Source organism: Anthonomus grandis, chromosome 14, assembly GCF_022605725.1.
Source record: "Anthonomus grandis grandis chromosome 14, icAntGran1.3, whole genome shotgun sequence".
NCBI classification, from domain to species: Eukaryota; Metazoa; Arthropoda; class Insecta; order Coleoptera; family Curculionidae; genus Anthonomus; species Anthonomus grandis.
This window is the reverse complement of record NC_065559.1, coordinates 11,685,868-11,706,587: the sequence shown is the minus strand read 5'-3', so window position 1 is coordinate 11,706,587 and position 20,720 is coordinate 11,685,868. Positions and strand designations below refer to the sequence as shown.

Sequence of the window (20,720 nt, the reverse complement as noted above, 5' to 3'; positions counted from 1 at the left end):
CTACTTTTAACAAGACGGTGCACCTCTTCATTATGCTGCTACTATACGATAATTTCTTAATAATTTTTTCTGCAATAGATGGATTGGACGTAGAGAAACCGAATATCCAGCAAGGTCACCTGACCTTTCTCCATTAGATTTTTTTGGGATTACCTTAAAAATAAAGTCTATGCTACCAGACAGAAATATTGAAGAACTAAAACAGAGGATCAGAAACGAAATTAAATTGATAACTTTCTCAAGATAAATAAAATATAAGATTATACGCATTTAACGTCATAATATTTCGTTTTTAATTAACTTAAGTCTAAGTTTTTTTTTAATTTAAAGTCAGCAAAAAACAGTTTTACAACAGCTTTCCATTAAGTGGCATCATCCCATTAAAAAAAATTGTAGAGACTGTTTAAGATTTTATATCTTATGCCAACAAGTGGCAAACAAATAAATAAATAAATCTATAAAAAAATATATCAATACCTGTATATTGAATAAGACGTAATTTAATATTTTGTATAAGATAGAAGTCCATCTGCAAAATTTCAACAGAATTCTTATCTAAAATTAATTTTCATGTGCCAACTAAACAGACTGAATCAAACCAGCTATTTTTAGTAAAATTTCATAGAACAAATTATGCATATAATAGTCCTTTATCAATATTTGGTAGAGAAGCTATTAAGTTACCACTTTATATTGATCGTTTGCTTTAGATTTTAATACTTTTGCGATAGAAATATTATACATATGCTTCTATCTAATTTATGACTTTTGATCTTTTTATCAGACCATAGTTTCACGAGTATATTTATAGTTTTTTTGTAACGAATAACTGTTATCAATAAATTAAACTTACAGCTAGGCATGGCAGCGACCAACTGCTCAACAATGTCATAAGTTTCAACTGTAGTAGACTGTGCAAACTCGTAGAGCTCTTTTCCTTCCCTCGTAGCTGGATCTACGGTTACCACAGTTCTACCTGACGTGTTTCCAACAAAGGCATTGTCAAATTGTGACCAAGAAATTTTTAGATCGGTCATGAAAAGAACTGTAGATTTTGGAGTCCAAAAATTCGATCTTTAAATTGAAATAATAACTGTTAAAAAGGGAATTCTTTTAGGATTTCTATTACTTTACCTGTTAATAATATCAGGTTCCCACAAGGTAACTTTTAGATTTAAAGACGTGTGATCGAAAACTTCAATTTGACGGACCTGCATCATAACGTCGCTATTTTTGCATTTTATACTTCTAATTTCTTTAAGGCCTTTTAAAGCACCTAATACATCAGCATCTAAAATGGCGAACGAAAAAAAGCTTTTATACAATTTAAATATAGAAATATTTTCTCACATTCAATGGAGGCGCCTCTGGTGTGAATATCGTGTAGTGGCACATACATGGCCGTTGGTTTCGTGGGGACATGCAGCAAAGATTGATAAGGATCCGGATTTGGATGTAGGGTAATGGCAGATTTTTCACTTAGAGTTAATTTATACGGCGAAGTAACCATTGGTTGAAAGAGCTCTGATCGATCGTTGGACTGTCTGAGTTCTATATGTGGATTTATAACCTCAACTAGAAAAGCAACAAAAAAATTAGTTAATAGGAACAAAGTTAATAGTTAAACAAGCAAGTTAAATCTATAATAGTCAGTGGGTACTGAGTTAATTTATGTCTCCTGAAAAACTATTGAAAATATAAGAAACAGCTACGCATCCCTCTAATTTGGAAATGAAGGATAATTTTCTTTTTAAAATGTAATGCAAAACTTAAAATTTACTTTTTTTAACACTCAGTTTGAAGTGTAATCGTAAATTTTGGTAAACAGAACTAATTCTTCCAGCCATGCGTGTAAGAAAGAAGCTGAATTGAAAATTTTGAATTATTTTTAAATAAAACTTTTTTTTCTTTAACAATATCTATCCAGCGTCAATAACAACGATTGTAGGATTAGTTAATAGTACCAAATGTAAAATACGTTGACTGAGGATTAGTGCCAACAAAATAAAATTAGATCCACATTATGCAGCCATATATCTACATACATCTAATTAAATACCCTTACAATTTATTTGATTGGTTTTACTTTCGTTAAATGAATATGAATACATTTTCTTTGTATTTCACTAATTTTTACTGCAGGATTAATTGAAGTTATAGGTGGTTATATTGTAGCAGTTACCGTTCGTTTAGGTGTAAATTAAAATATTTAATGCACAAAAATAGTCAACTTATTTATTACATACGTTCACACTACTAGAAACGTTTATTCACACCATATTTTTTTCGATTTAAAATCGCCAATTTTCGGACTTGAAATGGCCTGCTGGCAGACGCTCCTTTTATATTACACTGGTAAATAGCCATTTTGGTGCAAGTGTCTGGGTATGTTTTCTTTAAAAATTGGGGTATGGTGAATCCGAAAATCATGTCCATTTTTGCATATCAGATCAAGTTTTCAATATATTGCGAAAAAATAAAAAAAATTGTAGGTAATATTTTTGTAAATTTCGCAATTAAAGATACATCGAATCGAGTCTCTATATAACCAGTAAATAATAAAGAAATTTTTAGGGTGTTTTCTACATGCAATGAGATAATGTTAAGCGTTATTAAGAACATTGTTTTTTTTTTATAAAATATAAAATTTCCATAAAAATGCGTTTTATTAGATAAGTACCTTTACTCTAATGAAGTTCGTTAAAAAAATGCATGAAGAGTTCATAAACGGAAACATTGTTTATAATTTAAAGCATAATCTATTAATAATAAATATTTATCATGTAAATATTTTTTGACGTAAATTATTGTGGATCTAAACTGCATAACTTATTAACAAGTAATGTTAGAAGTTGTACCAAAAAAAAATTGAGATTGCCATGCAAAAATGTATCCTTTGGATTTAGAAAGCGCACTCACCATTTTGAAGGGTTTTTTGTTTGATCATTTGTTCATATAATTTTATGGTTGGTTGTATTGTTTTTCGTCTGGTTTAGTATTACCTACTGAGGTGATATAATGTAATATACACAGTGCGGCTGTTAATTGTCCTCCCCTCTTTTATCTTTTGAATGCGTTTATATAAAAATTGTAAATTTGGCACACATCATTAGCAACCTAAATACTACTTTTTGGTCCCTCAGTTTGTCCATTTTGCAAAACTTCAAAATGGGGCGGGACGCCATTTTGAAAAATAAAATTAAATAGAAAGGGGAGTCATCCGATACATCGTTTGAAAACTCCCACTGAATGCTTTATGGTCCTAGAATATTAAACTAACTAAGTTCTTTTACCCATAGCAAAATGACAGCCTTTCAAAATCTTATTTTTCGATTTTTTTATTTCCATTTAAAAAAATTACACTCGACACAACGATCAACCCTTAATAACTTACTTAAAAAAAAAAAAAAAAAAAAAAAAAAAAAAAAAGTCAAAGTAGATATACAGGGAGACGATTAATTATGCATTTACTGAAGTTCTGTCAATCACCTCCCCACCTCCAGCTAACCTCACTTTAATATGTCAAATGGGAACCCCCATCGTGTGATACATCATAGTAAGCAGCGTAAAATTCTCTATTCAACGGTACCAAAAAAAATGAAATCGGTAAATGTGTAAGCAAATAGTTAGCGAAAATGTCTAGAAATAATGAATATTTTATTTACGCCAAACTTTGGTATGTCAAATGGCTACCCCATGGTGTAATATATTATTTTAAAGGGCATTCATTATGCTATCAATGGTTGCAAAAAAAAAATAAAATTGATTTACCAAGAAGCAATTAAAGTGTAAATCGGTAGGGTAGAAAAACAAATTTAATTAGTTTAACAAATTTATTTTATTAAATGTTCAAAATGCGCGCCGCTATTAGCAAGACAATAAGAAAGCCTATTTTTAAACTCCTTACGAACATTGGCAAGGGTCTGCCCGCTAATTTCTCTGCATTCTTGAAATATTCTATTTTTTAAATTCTCAATACTCTCAGGTGGGGTTTTATAAACTTTGCTTTTTAAGTAGCCCCAAAGAAAACAGTCTAGTGGGGTTAGGTCCGGTTTTTTTTTTTTTTTTTTTTTTAAGAAAGTTATTAAGTGTGGATCGTTTTGAAATGAAAGCACTGTATATTAGATGTATATATGTATACGTTTTTAATTACTTAGGTATATTTTTCTCACTGTTACTCTTTCTTATATTTGTAATTGATAATATTTTTAGTATACCAGCTGACACAGGAAAAAGCGAACACTTAATAACTTTTTTACTTTTCAAGATAAAGAAATGAAATTATGTATATGGATAGAATAGTCATAAGAGCATCTTTTGATATATTCTGTTATTTTTTATATATGAACTTTTTTATTTTAAATGGGAGAATTGCTATAGTGTTAGGTATTTTGATAGAAAATATTAGGCTGAGAATAATACCGCATTTGCTACTTTTTGTTTTATACTCAGAAAAAATATTTTTTTTTTTTAATTTTGAAATAAGGTGCCATAAATGCATTGAAAATTTTAATTTTTAATCAAGTAGTTACGAAAAAAATAATATTCATTAAGTTTTATTACTTAAATCAGTTTTTCAGAAATACCGTAAGTAAATATTTCATCTATTAGTAAACATAAGAATTTCTTCAAATGACTGCAGCAAATTTATTCGAATGACAAATAATAATTGAACTTGACAAGATGTCATGCATTATATTAATTGAGAAATAATTCAAGAAAGCGTTAAACCTCCCAGTCAAGAAATCAAAGCCTTCTATGTTATTTTTATTGATTTAATGCGTATATTTATATGACTTAATTTTTTCTTCTTATGGGCTTATTTATTCACCGATTAAAAAAAAAATTAAACAAAATTATTGGGAAAAAACGTTATTTGAAAAGTGGTTGTTCCCAACAAGAGAGGTCGCCGGCCATATCTGAGTAACTAACTAATCATCGCACAGCGTAGGTATCATATATGATACCTGAGGATTTAATTTTTTTTTCGGCGCGCTGAAGCAATTAGCCGCCAGTTCCCGATGGTATCATAAATGATACATAGCCAAATATGCGCACACATTTTTATTTCGCCGACGCACGCTGTAGTGGTGAGGTTAGGTTAGTGTACATTTGCAAGTGCACGTTGCATCATTATGCTTTTTGACCAACATAAGAGTAAGTAATATTGTTCTTGCTTTTTTATTGTTATATATTGACGGCAGGTAGCACATAGAACATGTGTAATAAAAAAATTCTCTCTTAGTAATCTAATCGTGCCGCAAATGGTAGACTTAGTAAAGGTATCACCAGTGATATCTTGGGTCTCTAAGACTACAAAAATAAATTAATTGCTAGGAATTTGTGTGTTAAATATAAAATCATATTTTGGGTTTTTTTAATTATTTGCCTTGTTGACCATCATTATTTCGTCACTCGTCTATGAAATAATTTTTAGGGGCCTTAACCAGCTTCGAGCTAGAAGAATTAGTTCTTAATCTGGACCTAGACCAATCAGATATCGGCGATTTATCGTCGGAGAGTGGGGATGAAGTAGATGTGGACTTTTATCTCTATGAAGGAAAAGGATCATCTGACGAATCATCGCTATTTAAAACACCAGAAAAACTAGACGTAGGTGGCAGAATGGTGCTGAAGCTGACCGAAACTTTGGCGATAGGAGTATCAGTGTATACCGTTATTTTACTTCAATATCTTTGATTGATGTTCTTTTGTCAGGACAAATAACTTTGGCTGGTACAATAATGGGTTCTAGAATTCCCAAAAACGCAATTCCGCAAACTGATAATCAATTTAAAAAATTGGGTCGTGGATCACTCAAGAGAGAAGATGGAAAAATTATTCTGACTAAATGGTTTGATTCGAAACCAGTGCATTTTGCTTCCTCCTGCTCTGGTATTGAACCCCTGGGTAGTAGTAAAGGGTGGTCAAAGACCGAAAATAAATACATTAGAATTAATCAACCCGCAATAGTTGCCGATTACAATGAGAATATGGGAGGCGTCGATTTATTAGATAGGGTCATTGGAAAGTATGCAATGCGTCGACGTACCAAAAAGTGGACAGTACGTACAATTTCTCATTTTTTGGATTTTGCCGAAGCTGCGTCTTGGCTGGAATACCGACAAAATGCTATTGCAGAAGGCTTGCGGAGAAAAGAAATCTTAGATTACCTTGACTTCAAATTATCAATTGCCAAAACTCTCGTTTACACATTACACATATTCCTCAAGCAGATTGCGAGCAAAGTGATTCTGATGAAGAGCAGATAACGCCCCGAAAACAAAGGAAAATTCAGCCTAGATATTCCAGATAGAAGAGAGAGGAAGCAGGAAAACACTCATCTACCAGTATTTACCAAACACGACCAGAAATCCAGATCAAATGTCGATATCCAAAATGTGACGTATATCTTTGCTGCTCCATTGAGCGAAACTGTTTTGCTCTTTTCACCAATAAAGTTTTTTTTTTACTTTTTTTGTATTTATTTAAACCCAAGGTATCAAATATGATACCTTACTTTTTACAGTAAAAAACAAAAAAAAATATTTTTTTTATATTTTGTTGTTTTTTGGGCCCAACACTTTACAAAAAAGTACGTGTTTTAAAAAGATATGTTTTCATTTCACCTTGGGTCTGAGGAGGTTAAGGAAAAACAATTGTGATAAAAGCGGCAAAGAGAAATTGCTGGAAATTATATCGTACGATGACCGCTAGGGTGCATAATACAACATTGAAGTAGAAAAAATTGGTTTTATTGGAATATTCAATTTAAGTAAATCCTAGAGAAGAATGATGCCATTTTAAAATCTGTCAAATAATAGGTGAGGGAAGGGTTGAATATTTATATCTAAAATTCTTCATAACTTGGGATTGGTCCTAACGAATTTTAACAAGCTTACTTTTGTTTTAAAGGATAATTATTGGGCTTTTATGTGGTATATTTACTTAGCCGTTTTAGTTGTTTTGTTGACAGCTAGAGGGCGCACAGTGCTTCGAGTATATAGGACCTTGGGACAAAAATCAGTTACTTCTATTGGGCTAAGCGCAACGCTCCGAAACTTATGCAACTTTGTACCAATAAAAGGCCCTTTCATTAAAAGAATTTAGAGAATTTAATATCTAATGTTACAGAGAAATATGCGACCAATACATTAAGAGCTGGACAAATAAAAATGTTGCTTTTTAGTCTTTTTATAAAAAAATTACAGTAACTTGCCGATTTACCCCTATGAAAATTAAATTATTTACTTAACTTTTAATAACAACAATACAATTACATAACAAATTTAAAGTACACGATATCTATAACTTCCATAAGTGTAAAAGTTGATTTCTTTTCGTAATCTTTAGTATGCTGGTATTTCTTACGAGAGAAATTTAGTCAAAAAAAAGACACTATACATATAATGTAACAAATTTTTCTTTAAAGGAAATACGGCAAAAAATATTATAGATACAAACAATAAACGTAAAAAGGTGGAAAAAATAACTCCTAAATTTAGCAAAAAATAAACAGTACTAATACTAAGTATGAAAATGCTTATAAGTATGACAAGTTTTATGTGAAAATTAATCTAATCAAAACTAAAATTTTGTATTTTAACTAAAACTGAAAACTATAACAAAAAAATCTTAACTTAAAAAAGATATGGAAAATATGTACACATATTATGTATAGGTTTAAGGAAAATTATTCTGAATCAGAATTATCCTTAAAATCACTGCTGACAGAATCTTCTAAATTTATGTCTAAATCATCAATTAATGACCTTTCCTTTTAAAAGTAGCCTTTTTAATAAATCCATATTACATTTTGTTCTAGAATACTTGCGCGTGTGAAATAATCGATATTTTCTTGCCTCTTTATGTCTCGCTTCTAAAGCATCCTCGGAAAGTTGTCCTATAGGTAAAGAAAATGAATCAAGTATTTCAGATCCGTGTACCAGAACCTTATTCAAGCTACTTGGCATGTAATACCAATTATATAAATCTAAATATAATTGTTTAGTCTCATCTAAAAGTTTCTCAACCTCTAGTACCTGAATGTGACAGCCACTAGAAAGAGTTCCAAGAATAGTCGAAAAATTTATTATAAGACGCTTGTCTATTTCTGTTATTTCAGAGCTTAAGTCTGGAATGTAAAAAAAGCGTCTAGCTGTATTGCCATCGTTGCTTGACCCGTATCCTTGCTTTGGTTTGTCCACAATCAGGCCCATTTTTGATTTAAAATCTGACTGTATTTTCTTTTTGTTGTTTTCCACTATTTTCTGCTCCTTTAACTTGCCAAGATCTTATTTGCAATCGATAACTAATGTGAAGTAAGCCCTCTAAAAATCTTATCCAGCAGTGTAATGTGGACAAACCAAAGCTGTAGTTTTCTACTTTTGAAGGACGATTGGTATTTGGCAAATTCATTTCTTTCGGATCCACAGATGATGCATCTGGATATTGCGTTTGTGTCAGAGAGAATATTTGCTACACTACCATCTATCATAGTGAACAACATTTTAAATGATACTATACAAGTAGTTCCGTTTTGAAATTTTTTTGAGGTCATTAATTTTATTTTTAATTTCTTGTTCTTCATTGCGCACTAGCTCTTTTTTCTCTTTTTGAAATATCAATTTAAAAGGTCGACAGAAAAGTGTAGATGATGAACGAGAATTAACCCATATATCTTTTTTACTTTGTACATCACGTAGTCGTAAGGGAACGAAAGCCTCTAAAAACCTATATTCATCTGTCAAAGATTTATCGGAAAACCATATTTGCATATCAGCTCCACTTTTCTATTGTCCTATATATTTGCTATTTTAATAATGCTTTGAGCTGTTGAATATAATATATCTTGTAAATTAACTTCTGCTGAAATTTCGGTGGCGCAAATTTTAAAGGGTAACAAAGCATTTTGACATTGTCTCAAGGTATATAAACTTGGAAAAATATGTACTCCCGTTTTATTAACTACCGCGCGCAATAAATTGTATTTTCTTTCTGATAAGTCAAGATCTAAATAGAGAGCTAGTGCCTGATAGGAAGTAAGAGATGTATGTTCTGCCAGCAGTGATTTTTTTAGCGCTCCGAAGTTTCGTCCGCTTTGAAGACTCTGTAAATGGTTTTAGCGGCCTACCACGAATACGGGATGGACCAGCGACTTCTAAGTTTAAATTGACTTTTCTTCCGCCTATTAAATATTCTGGTAATGGTAACTCAGTTTGTAACCAAATTTTTTTTTCCATAAATCTGACACGATTTCGCGATTCTATACTCCATTTTTTATTAAAATGTAGGCAAATAATTCTGCTTTGCTTAGTGAAGTGAGTTTCAACTTGAGGCGAGGGATTGCTCAAATTTAAAAGGGAATGGATTTTTTCATAAATAAATAGTTTTGGATTTTGATTCTGATGTTCTAGCCATGTCTCAAAAAGATCCGCTTTCTGATAAATCAATCTGTTAAATCAAAAGATCCGCTTATTGATTTAACATCCTCTGAAAAAAAAATATTTCAAGCTTCGTCGCAGACTGACGCAGATAAACTATATACGAAATGATAATATATAAATGTATTAACAATAAAATGTAAAAACTACAAATGGTTTTAAGAGGCTTTTTTTATATGCCTTTTTAAAGTTTCAAATTTAAAGAGAAATATAAAATAATTGCGCAAACTAATTTACATTTATTATGGTTAAATGATAAACGACTTTTAAATTTTTTAATACATGATAATAAAGTACATACCTTGTTGTACACTGTCCATGTTTAAAAAAGATTTCAATTTTTAACTGCTTGTCTTGAAACACCAACAAAGTATACTCAAGTTTTAATAACAAAAAGGTACTGGTCAACACACGAGATTTTATTATTTTTGGCGCAAATATTTATAAACAAAAAATGCTATTTGCGATAATATTTTTGTGGAATAGTGGCTATTTGTTTGTGGTCTTAAAGATAAGGTATTTAAATACTTCTGAAAAACAAGTCACTTTTTCGATTTTTGTCCATTGGTCGAAGCACTGTGGGGCGGTTTGTTTTAATTTGTATTTTTTTAGCGATTTTCTGGCAAATATCAAATACAATGAGCATGAAAAAACATCGAAACTTGCGCACACTGCAACTTGATATCTTATTTTATTCCGAAATTATAAATTAAAATATTTTTGAACATCATCTTGTACAAATCTGTCGCCGCGCTGGCATTATTGCGTCACATAGTCAATAGTAAGCTTTGGAAATAAATGGATTTGATAAATATTTTCGAGACCATAATAAAACGTTTATGATCGATGTCAAATGTAACGTCAAAGACAGTTTTTAAAATCATTTAAGTTTTTAAAAATTCAAAACGACATAGCTTTTGATATGCTAGCAGTGTATTTTGAGTTAATGCAAAATGCAGGCATTGCAGCCCGTATTTATGCCCAAAGATATCCTGACAGAAGACACTTAGCGGAGTAAAATAACGGGTTAAAATGTTTTAATTTTTTTTTCCGGCTTAGAACCAGATGAAACCTTTACCAAATCATTAGTTTGGTTATTGCACATACGAAATGGATAATTACGACTTTTTTTAATGGTACCGAGTTTTTTAAAATCAGAATTAAAAAAAAATGGTTTAATTCAAAAATGTTACCATTATAGATTAAACTGCCAATACCTCCGAAACTAATTCATATAGCCAAATTTTCTTTTTTTTGCTTAAAGGGCATATATAAGCGCTAACAACTGCAATAAAATAATTGCAGAAAACTTCTATTCTTGTTAATAAAAAACATGAAAATTATAAAATTTATATTGTTGGTATTGAATTTTTCGGCAAGCGATAAACTTTTTTATTATGATGAATTTTGCCATACATGCTACGAATGAAATGTAGAAAAAAACATAAGAAAGTTTTTAAAAAAAGCTACAGGTTTCTATCCGAAATAGTTTTTGAAATATGAATTTTTAAAGTAACGCGTAGGTGGAAATTGCCGCGCTCTATACCGTTGCCACAGCATAAAGAAACCAGCAGTCTCACTCCGCTCGAAAATGTAAGCGAACTAATAGCATCCTTAGCCATGCCGCAGCCATGTTCTCCGGATGCCGAGCTCACTGTTTATCGAACTGTGTTCATAGGTGTATCGCCTAGTTCAGCGCCGTACTTAGTGACTATTTTAATAACATTTTTACAAAGCGTAGCGTTTTTTATAAAAACTTTTGTATTAAAAGAGGGGTATGTCAAAAATTATTAATGGAGCAAAATAATTGACTTTGCCAAAGTTTTTAATAGCTGCAAATTTGGCTGTATGGCTTAAATAACATAATTAAGCATCAATTAAAGTTGCAGCAATGTAATTTTTTTTTTTTTGGATTTTTAAGGACATTATTTATATTTCTGCCATTTTAACAGTGTTGCCATATTTAAAAGAGTTGCGAAAATTGTATACTTTTACTTTAGTTGGTACTTAATAATATAACAAAAATTCGCAGATGTTAGAATTGTTTTGAATTGTTGCCAACTATTTGTCTTTATTTATTGGCCTAAGAGTTTCTATTTGTTTTGATATATTACTTTATTTGTATAATTAGTTATCCTTAAACTACTATGTAGTCAGGTGTTAATCTAAAAGCGTTACTATACAGGGTGTTAATTAAGTATGTACCATAAATTATTTAACAGGCGATTGTTTGAGTAATTTTAAGACAAAAAGTTCATATGAACATAGTTCCGCAAGTTCTCTGGCGGTGTTATTTATAACATTAAGGAGCTAATTTACCCCTAACATGATTAAATTTATTAGGTCCAGTGTAATCTCGAACAAGACCTGAAGAAATATTTGTGGCAAAAAAATTGGGGCACCTCAATTTTGAGCCATTTTTAATATGTTATTTGATTTACTCAAATACAAATACAACTTTTTCGTATCTCGCTTATTTTTCGAGAAAAAAAAAGTCCACTTAATTGCATGTCCCTGGATCACACAAGGAATTTGGGGAAAAGTTTCATTTGGAATTTATTATTAACTAAGCAAGATACGAAAAAAATTCAAGAGACAGAAAAGTTTTATTTGTATAATCCACAGAACATAATAAAAATTGCACAAAAGTCAGTGGCATATATTTTAGTTGTTAAATTTTAACACCCTGTATATTGAGAACGAAGAATTTCTGGACATATGTTTATATGAACTTTTTGTTTTAAAATTACTCAAAGAATGGTCTCTTAAATTTATGGTACATACCTAATTAACTTCCTGCACGTATTATTTATATTAAAAAATCAATATTTGTACTATGTAGGTATTTTTATTTTACAAGATAATAACATCTAAAAAAATGTTTAAGTCCGGCTCTAGCCAAGGCAAAAGCCGCGTGGACCGTAGCGAGTGTCAGCGGCATCCCTACTATAAGCAAAAATGCCTCGCCTGCGTTAGTACACATGCACCGAACTCGCTTATTCAAGCCAATGTATTTTTATTGAAGTGCGACTGCTGGTTTCTTTATGCTGTGCCGTTGCCGACCGAACGTACTTCCAACTGCCGCCATTTATTAACCATCTACGAATAATTTATAAATCGAAGTTGGTGAATAATAATAACTTTGAAGATTTTTAAGTAAACTTAAAAAAATTATTTATTTGAATATTTTAATTAAACGAACTTTAATTTTTTATAGTCATCATCATTTTGTGATTCCAATGAATCTGGTGTGTCTATATCTCTATGTCTTTGTTGCCACAAAATTTACAGTTACATTCGTTATAACACTTCAAGCCCTGGGATACACATATACACTTTTAAGTGTTGCAGTTTCCATCGGAACATCGAAGAACTAAAATTTTCCGTAGTTCCTTTGGGACGGGATCCTGTGTCGCAAATATTGGAGTCCATATATTAGACTCTATATCATTCGTCCATCCATATTTTCTTAGGTCTTCAAAATTCATATATGGTATGTGACTGTTATACCAAATTTTTAGTTGATATATTATGCACCTAAAATAAGAAAAGCCATAAGCGTCCAAATTTTCTTTTTTTGTTATTATCTAAACTGTAATCTGTAAAATATGATTTTTTTTCATACCTATAGAAATAAAGACAAAATGTAAGTATAAACCTACCTTTTTAAATGCTGTTTGAATGCATCGTCAGTTGGTGGCAGTTCCACGGCACATTTATTTGCAATTATAGTTAAATGCAATCGTAGTGCATTTAGGGTAGAAATATCATTGTCCTTGTTTCTATATAGAAGTAAAATAAATTGTGTACTCGGTTTAACTGCTTCTGTATCCGATACAAATGGCAGATCATATAGTTTAGCCTATCGATATTTTTTATTAGTAGATCAAAGGCTGTTTTTTTACCAATTTTGAAAAACGAACTAGTTGTGTCGCATCCCGTGAGGCAATGAACTGCCAAAATGTTTCTTAAAACTGCTTTTCCCAATTTTTAAACTACATCCTGAATTGCTAAGAAGCGTTGATTTTTTGAATGCCCTAATTCCATAAGTAATTTACAGCCCTTTATTTGTTTTGTAATAATGAAATGGTGTAAAAGTAAAAGTAATACGTCGGTATCCACAGATTTGACAAGAATAGAATTACTATGCTCTCGCTCTGCCAGGACGTGAAGAATAATTCGAGTATCTTCTTATTCCTGATTACTTTTGTATTCTTCCCAAATTTGTGGCTCTTTATCGGTGGTTATAAAATAGACATTTTCGGAATTTTCAGATCCTCCTGCTACTATTAAAGTTTCATTCTTATTTAGAGATTTTGCTGCAAATTCCAAAAGAAAACTTACAGTAAAAACTAATAAGGCCTTCTTATTGTTGGATGATTTGAGAAAATCATTAAAAATTGGAACTTTTCGAGACCCAAAACTTTTGTATTCTGTTGTATTAGATGAATCACCACGTCTGAATCTCTCAGCAGATTTTAATGAATTACATGTGTAAGTGTCAAAAATAACTGTTATTCTCTTGTGTTTCCGTCCGCAACTTCGCATTCGATTTAAGAATATTTGTGCTAAACCGTTAAAAGTCAAAGAGGAAGTTGGTTTCAATTCTTGGATTATAACCATACCATCAATAATATATGATTCTACACTATTTGGAGAAACTATTGTATCTGCAATTGGCTCTAATCTCTTGCATAATTCAGACTTGGCAGTTTTTCACATCGAACCATCTTCATAAAACATTGACGAAGGACAACGCAATAAAAACGTGTTTTAACGCACAAAAATCAAGAGCGATATGACAGCTTTAGGGGTTATGATATGATTAGTCACGCGTCTCCCGCGAACGTCGGCGAATGTTCTGGCCGTCGCTAATCTAGCACAACTTTGCGGGTGGATTTCTCGCAATCTAGCTAATATATCCGATTGCAGTTACTTTTAAAAACTTCGTAACAGTTTTGTCTACCTTTTATTCGCAGATTGTATGGAAAAATTTTTTCAAATAAAAGTTTCTCGCTTGCTCAAAAATTCATTGCAGAAAATATAATTTTAATGATTTTTAAATGTTATATTAATAAAAAGAAACGTTTTTTATTCGTTTTAAACGTTATGTATTCTCATTAAAACAAAAAAAAGATCTTTTGAATATGTTAAAAAGTTCCAAAGATATTAAAAGGTTAAAAAGCACTTTTTTTAAATTCCTGCCTTTTGCAATATTCTCCATTTTATAAAACTCGGTACCACTAAAAAAAGTCGTAAATGTCCATTTCGTATGTACACTGTGTCCCATTTTGGATGAGACTGCAGGGTATCTCTGTCATTTTTTAAGATAGAGCTTTGCGGTTTTCGCGACCCTGTATCACTTTTTTGTAAAACTTTTAAAGCCACAAACAGAAATATTCTAACTACTTTTGTTCCTGAAATACAGGGTGAAAACGAAAATGTTCACTTTTGGAGATGTTATTATTTCTCAGGCCCTGTATAAGATATAGAATAAAAATGAAAACTGCTTATAATAGATATTTTTACATAAAAGTCAGTGGCGTATTTAATTTTTTTTTCTAATGCACTGTTTTTAAGATTGGGCACAAACTTGGTATTTTTTAAATGGAACACCCTGTATATTTTAACGTCAAATTTTTGCATTTTTTTTTCTGAATACATTGATGTATCACAACCTATTCTTTAGTAAATTTTAGCTTCAAAAATCAGAAAAATCCATATTTATTTTTGTTTTTAATAGTAGGCCATGAATTCTTACACACATGCATTTAATTATTACTTTTTTAAAACGCCATGTGATTTAAACCTGTTTATTTAACTATATTTTAAACATTAACTTAAAATATTAATATAAACATAAAAATGTTAAAAACAAAAAAAAATATATCGAACCAGGTTTAACATTAAAAACTAATTAGTAATTACAAGAATCAAATTAGAAAATTAATTACAAAAACCAAAAAAAAAACAACAAATATAAATTTAATAAAACTGTTCAAACTGCTGTCCATTTTGTCTTATACAAAAACCACATACAGTCTGTATTCGTCTTAAGGCATTTAAAATTATAAAGGGTTGCCTTTGTAAGTTTATGAATGCTTCTTCAGTTGTCGCTCGGAGTTCATTTATATTATTATGCCGATTTGCATAAATTTTATTTTTTAAGTACGACCATACAAAAAAGTCCAAAACACTTAAGTCCGGTGACCTCGGGGGCCATCTGATTGGCCCGTGTGTGCCAATCCAACGTCTATCAAAATGGGCACTTAAATATTCTCTAACTACCCTTGAATTATGAGCGGGCGCTCCATCTTGCTGGAAATATATTTGATGTCGCTGGGCTAAAGGTATGTCCTCCAGCAACTCTGGCAAATTATTTTGCAATATATTTAGATATCGTTGGGCAGTTAAGCTACCCTCAAAAATTGTATATACAATTTTAGTGCCCAATACAAAACAGGAAACACTAAAACCAAATCGGCCTTGTTGCTGTCGTTCAAAAGTAACATGTTGGTTTTCTTGATACCAATGTCTGGTATTTTGCCTATTAAATATGCCACTACTGCTTATATGGGATTCGTCAGACCATATTACCTTTTTTACAAAATCCGGATCTTCATTAGTTTTGCTTAAAAACCAATTAGAAAATTCCAGTCGTTTAAACGGATCGTCACGATGCAATTCTTGAATAATATTTATCTTATACGGTTCAAATTTATGCTTTTTTAAAATTTTTTGCACTTTTGTTTTGGAAACTCCTATCTCTTCCTCTATCTTTCTACAGGAAATTTGGGGTCTTGCTTCCACACACGCTAAAACATTAATTTCGCCAGCTTCATTTCTATCAACATGGGGTTGCCTAGGTTTTGAATAGCAGCCATAATTTAAAAGATTAGATTTTAACCGGAATACCGTAGCCCGAGATGGCTGACGTCTTTCTGGAAACCTAATAAGATCTTTTTTATTTTTCGAATTTTGTAACAAAATAAAATAAGCTAGAGCTTCACCGATTTAAATATAATTGCTGCCCCGCTTCGACATTTTCGTTAGAAAGGTTTAAACATTTTATAATATCATACTTTTCAAAATTTTGGAATTCCATATTTTCAACCTCAGCCATCATTATTGATTGTATTGATTTGTTTGTGACTTAGTTTCCATGAATGCAATAAACAAAACATTTTTTTATGCATGTGTCAAAGAATTCATGGCCTACTATTAAAAAAATAAACATAAATATGGATTTTTCTAATTCTTTGAGCTAAAATTTATCAAAGATTAGGTTGTGATACATCAATGTATTCAGAAAAAAAAAATGCAAAAATTTGACGTTAAAATATACAGGGTGTTCCATTTAAAAAATACCAAGTTTGTGCCCAATCTTAAAAACAGTGCATTGGGAAAAAAATTAAATACGCCACTGACTTTTATGTAAAAATATCTATTATAAGCAATTTTCATTTTTATTTTATCTTATACAGGGCCTGAGAAATAATAACATCTCCAAAGGTGAACATTTTCGTTTTCGCCCTGTATTTCAGGAACAAAAGTAGTTAGAATATTTCTGTTTGTGGCTTTAAAAGTTTTACAAAAAAATGATACAGGGTCGCGAAAACCGCAAAGCTCTATCTTAAAAAATGACAAAGATACCCTGCAGTCTCATCCAAAATGGGACACAGTGTACAATAACCTAATTAATGATTTGGTAAAGGTTTCATCTGGTTCTAAGCCGATTTTATTTTTTTTTAAAAGGGAGCTACTTTTATTGTCTTTTTTACTCCGCTAAATATAATCATAGAGTCTTTACCGGTTTAGCTACCAGGCTAAGAAATATTGAAATTATTCGAGGCAATATTCATCGAAGGCGAAGGCGAGGGCGCATAGAGGCAAACGTTATAAATATTTCGGCATATATTGAAATAAACCCTCACATAAGCATCCGAAATATTTCTAGGGAATTGGGAATATCCCTCGGTACAGTAGAAAATATTCTGAAAGAGCACAGGTACCTATTTTTATTTGTTACAACACTAATAAGCATCCTAACATCTTATATTGATTGTTTTTTACTTAGACTTCATCCATATCACGTGGTTCTGCACCAGGGGCTTCTCGAAAAAGACTTTGACAACAGACTCAATTTCTGTCATTGGCTGTTGAACATGGTTAGAGAAGATACCTGATTTATCTCGAAGATATTATGGACGGACGAGGCATCATTTAGCAGTGATGGTGTAATCCTGCATAATCTGCATTATTGGGCAGAAGAAAATCCCTGTTGGATCCGCGAGACTCAACACCAAGCCAAATGGACTGTAAATGTGTGGTGCGGCATTATTGGTGGAAAAATTATTGGTCCTCTCTTTTTCAATCAAACACTTTCTAGTAATGTGTATTTAAATTTTTTGCAAAATGATATCCCGGGGTTACTGGAAGATCTTGATTTTGAATCAAGCAAATAATTTTCCAACATAATGGTTGCCCTGCATATTTTGCAGTTCAAGTTCGTCAATACTTAAATAGGCGGATTGGAACAGGAAGTATATTTCGTTGGCCTGCTCGATCCCCAGATCTGACTTCTAGATTTGTATCTGTGGGGAAGGATTAAAGATTTAGTTTTTGCCACCCCACCCAAAACACAGAACGACATGCAGGACCGAATACGCAATGCAATAAATTCCTTACCCACAGCAGAAATCCAGACAGCGGTTCTGTCAACGACACAACGACTTCGACTGTGTATTGAAAATGAAGGAAAACAGTTTGAGCATCTAGGACACCATTAAAAATATAAAACAATTTATTTATTACAAAAATTTGAGTTCTGGAGTTTTATTTTTATTGTTCAAAAACAGTTTAATTAATAATTTCGGAATAAAATAAGATACCGAGTTGCGGTTTGCGCCAGTTTTTATGTTTTTTCATTCTCTTTTAGCCTAAATGAAAAAAGTTACATCGTTGTATTTAATATTTGCCAGAAAATCGCTGAAAAAGTCTAAAATAACACAAACCGCCCTCTAGCGCTCAACAAAACAACTAAGTCGGATAAGTAATTATAGCACATAAAAACTATTCTTGAAAAAGCCATCCCGTTAAAATTGGTTAGGCCAATCAAGTTATCAACAATCTTAGATATTAATATTCAACCCCTCCCCCACCTATTATTTGACAAACTAAAAAAAAAAGTTTGAAATAAAAAATGTTTAAAATATATCATATTTCAAAATGGCATCATTCTTCTCTAGGATTCACTTTGAATATTTTCAATAAAACCAATTTTTTTCTATTTCAATGTTGTATTACGCCCTTTTTACGTATAACTTGTAAATAATTTCGAACGATTTCTCTTTGCCGCTTTTATTAGAAATATTTTTTCTCTATGCTGTGGGCTGACTAATTGACTTGTCTAAATCTTGTACACCCGGAACAAGATTTAGATCATAAAATGCAATGAAAACTATTTTTCCGTGAGCATTTGATTAAAAAGTAAAACTTTCAACGCATTTATGGCACCCTATTTTAAAATTTAAAAAGTTGATTCTTTCTTTAAGTATAAAACAAAAAGTCGCAAATGCAGTCATTGTTCTCAGAATATTATTTTATATACCAAGTGTCTCATTTAAATTAAGAATGTTAGTGTCACTTCCGGTTAAACAGTAAATAACAGAAAACAACCGGATATGTCAAAAGATGCTCTTATAGCAATTCCATCAATATGCCAAATTTTATTCGTTTATCTTGCAGAGTAAAATAGTTATTAGGTGTTCCCTTTTTCCTGTGTCACCCTGTATATCTAAAAGTAAATAACACGATTCACGATTTGATATTGCACATTCATAAAGATGTTTCACATCAGGTGCTTGATTGCATCAATATTGTGTTAAATATTGTATTTTGTACTAATCATTTTTTGTGAGGCTGTAATTAGTGTAATTCTATCTTTTGTTTGAAGAAATAAATGAAATAAAAAATTAATTCTCTCAGGTTACAAACTCCTCTACAAACTTTAGTTTGTAGAGGTTTGTAACCTAACTGTTCCCTCCACTTCACCGAAACCCTGGGAGACTTGGCAACAGTGAATTGAAACACGCATTATAAACGTTTTAATTATAAAGTTAACTGTAAACCTTGGAAGTGTTATTTAATTATAACATGAATAAATACTAACCATAAATCAATTTAGTTATTCATTGTTAATATCTGAAGAAAGAAATATTAAAATCCCTTAGGAATTGGAGATACGGCCTTTATATCGACTAAATAACAGCGGTCGCGGACTATATTATTATATAAGTTGCTAGCAAACGACATATGCTGCGTTCTCGATTTGGTCGGTGGCAACCGATTCCCTACATTCGAAATTTTTAAATGGCTTCTAATACGCATCAAATTACGCAACTTTGTCCTAATTAACTAACCGATTCTTACGATTTTTTTTAGATGATTGTATTTGTTAGTTTTCGAGTTACCCTGTATTTATATTTATAACACTAAAATAAAATTAATTTTTTTTCTCCGCCCGTCGGCAAGTTTTTATTTGTCTTTAATACTATTAAAATATTTTATGTTTTAAGAAAAAACTTAATCCTGTATTATGATTTAATCATAAATAACATAATCGCTATAAAGGCATTATAGCAATTATACAGACTATTATTATAACTTACCCACATTTCCCGTAGAAAATTTATCGTTTGCTTGAAGAATCGCCTCAGGAGGGCCCCAATAGCTTACATTAATGTAATGCTGTAAAGAATCTCTGATTGTGAAATTCCATACGGCCCTGTAATTATTCATATGGCCTTTTCCCTCCTGCCCCTGGCATTCAAATATTTTCGGTCTAGTTTTGGCGATTATTATACCCACGATAAGAGCGTTCGATTGAGACGGCTGCAGATTTTGTAATTCTACTTTTTGCAGGCTCACGAAATTACTTGTTGCCACTAAGTCACTCATTTTGTTCAGGAATTATATAAACCACTGCGCTACGAACACGAAACGTTTCAAAATTGAAAAAGCGCGGTGGCCATGTTCGTTATACTCGTCTGTCAACAAAAACAAATGCCTTCTGTCAAAATTTCATATAGTCCACAGCCTCCTGGACGAAAGGAGAGTCTAGCTAGGGGTCGAGAACTATCGATAGTGCTATCGATATTTATCGATAGTTTGTGGACTATCGAATACTATCGATGTTTTTCATAAACTATCGATAATATTCGATAGTTCTAGCCTGTCGAGGTCGAGCAGTATCAAATTCAAACACACAGTTTAGAA

General features: G+C 31.5%; 1 protein-coding gene across 2 annotated transcripts in view; it reads right to left on the bottom strand.

Annotated features, from left to right (window-relative positions):
- The window catches only part of LOC126744590 (meiosis-specific with OB domain-containing protein), a 56,371-nt gene extending 35,871 nt beyond the window's left edge, over positions 1 to 20,500 (bottom strand). Inside the window, exons 1-4 of one of the 2 annotated variants that reach the window (XM_050452090.1) lie at positions 20,114 to 20,500; positions 1,351 to 1,575; positions 1,135 to 1,291; positions 854 to 1,074 (exon numbers count right to left, since the gene is read on the bottom strand). In XM_050452090.1, coding sequence (XP_050308047.1) covers positions 854 to 1,074; positions 1,135 to 1,291; positions 1,351 to 1,575; positions 20,114 to 20,402 — 892 coding nt within the window. In that variant the 5' untranslated portion in view covers positions 20,403 to 20,500. Of the gene's footprint in view, positions 1 to 853; positions 1,075 to 1,134; positions 1,292 to 1,350; positions 1,576 to 9,744; positions 9,847 to 20,113 lie in introns of those variants that run through there. The other variant, XM_050452091.1, reaches the window with a different exon arrangement.
- Between the last annotated feature and the right edge of the window lie 220 nt (positions 20,501 to 20,720).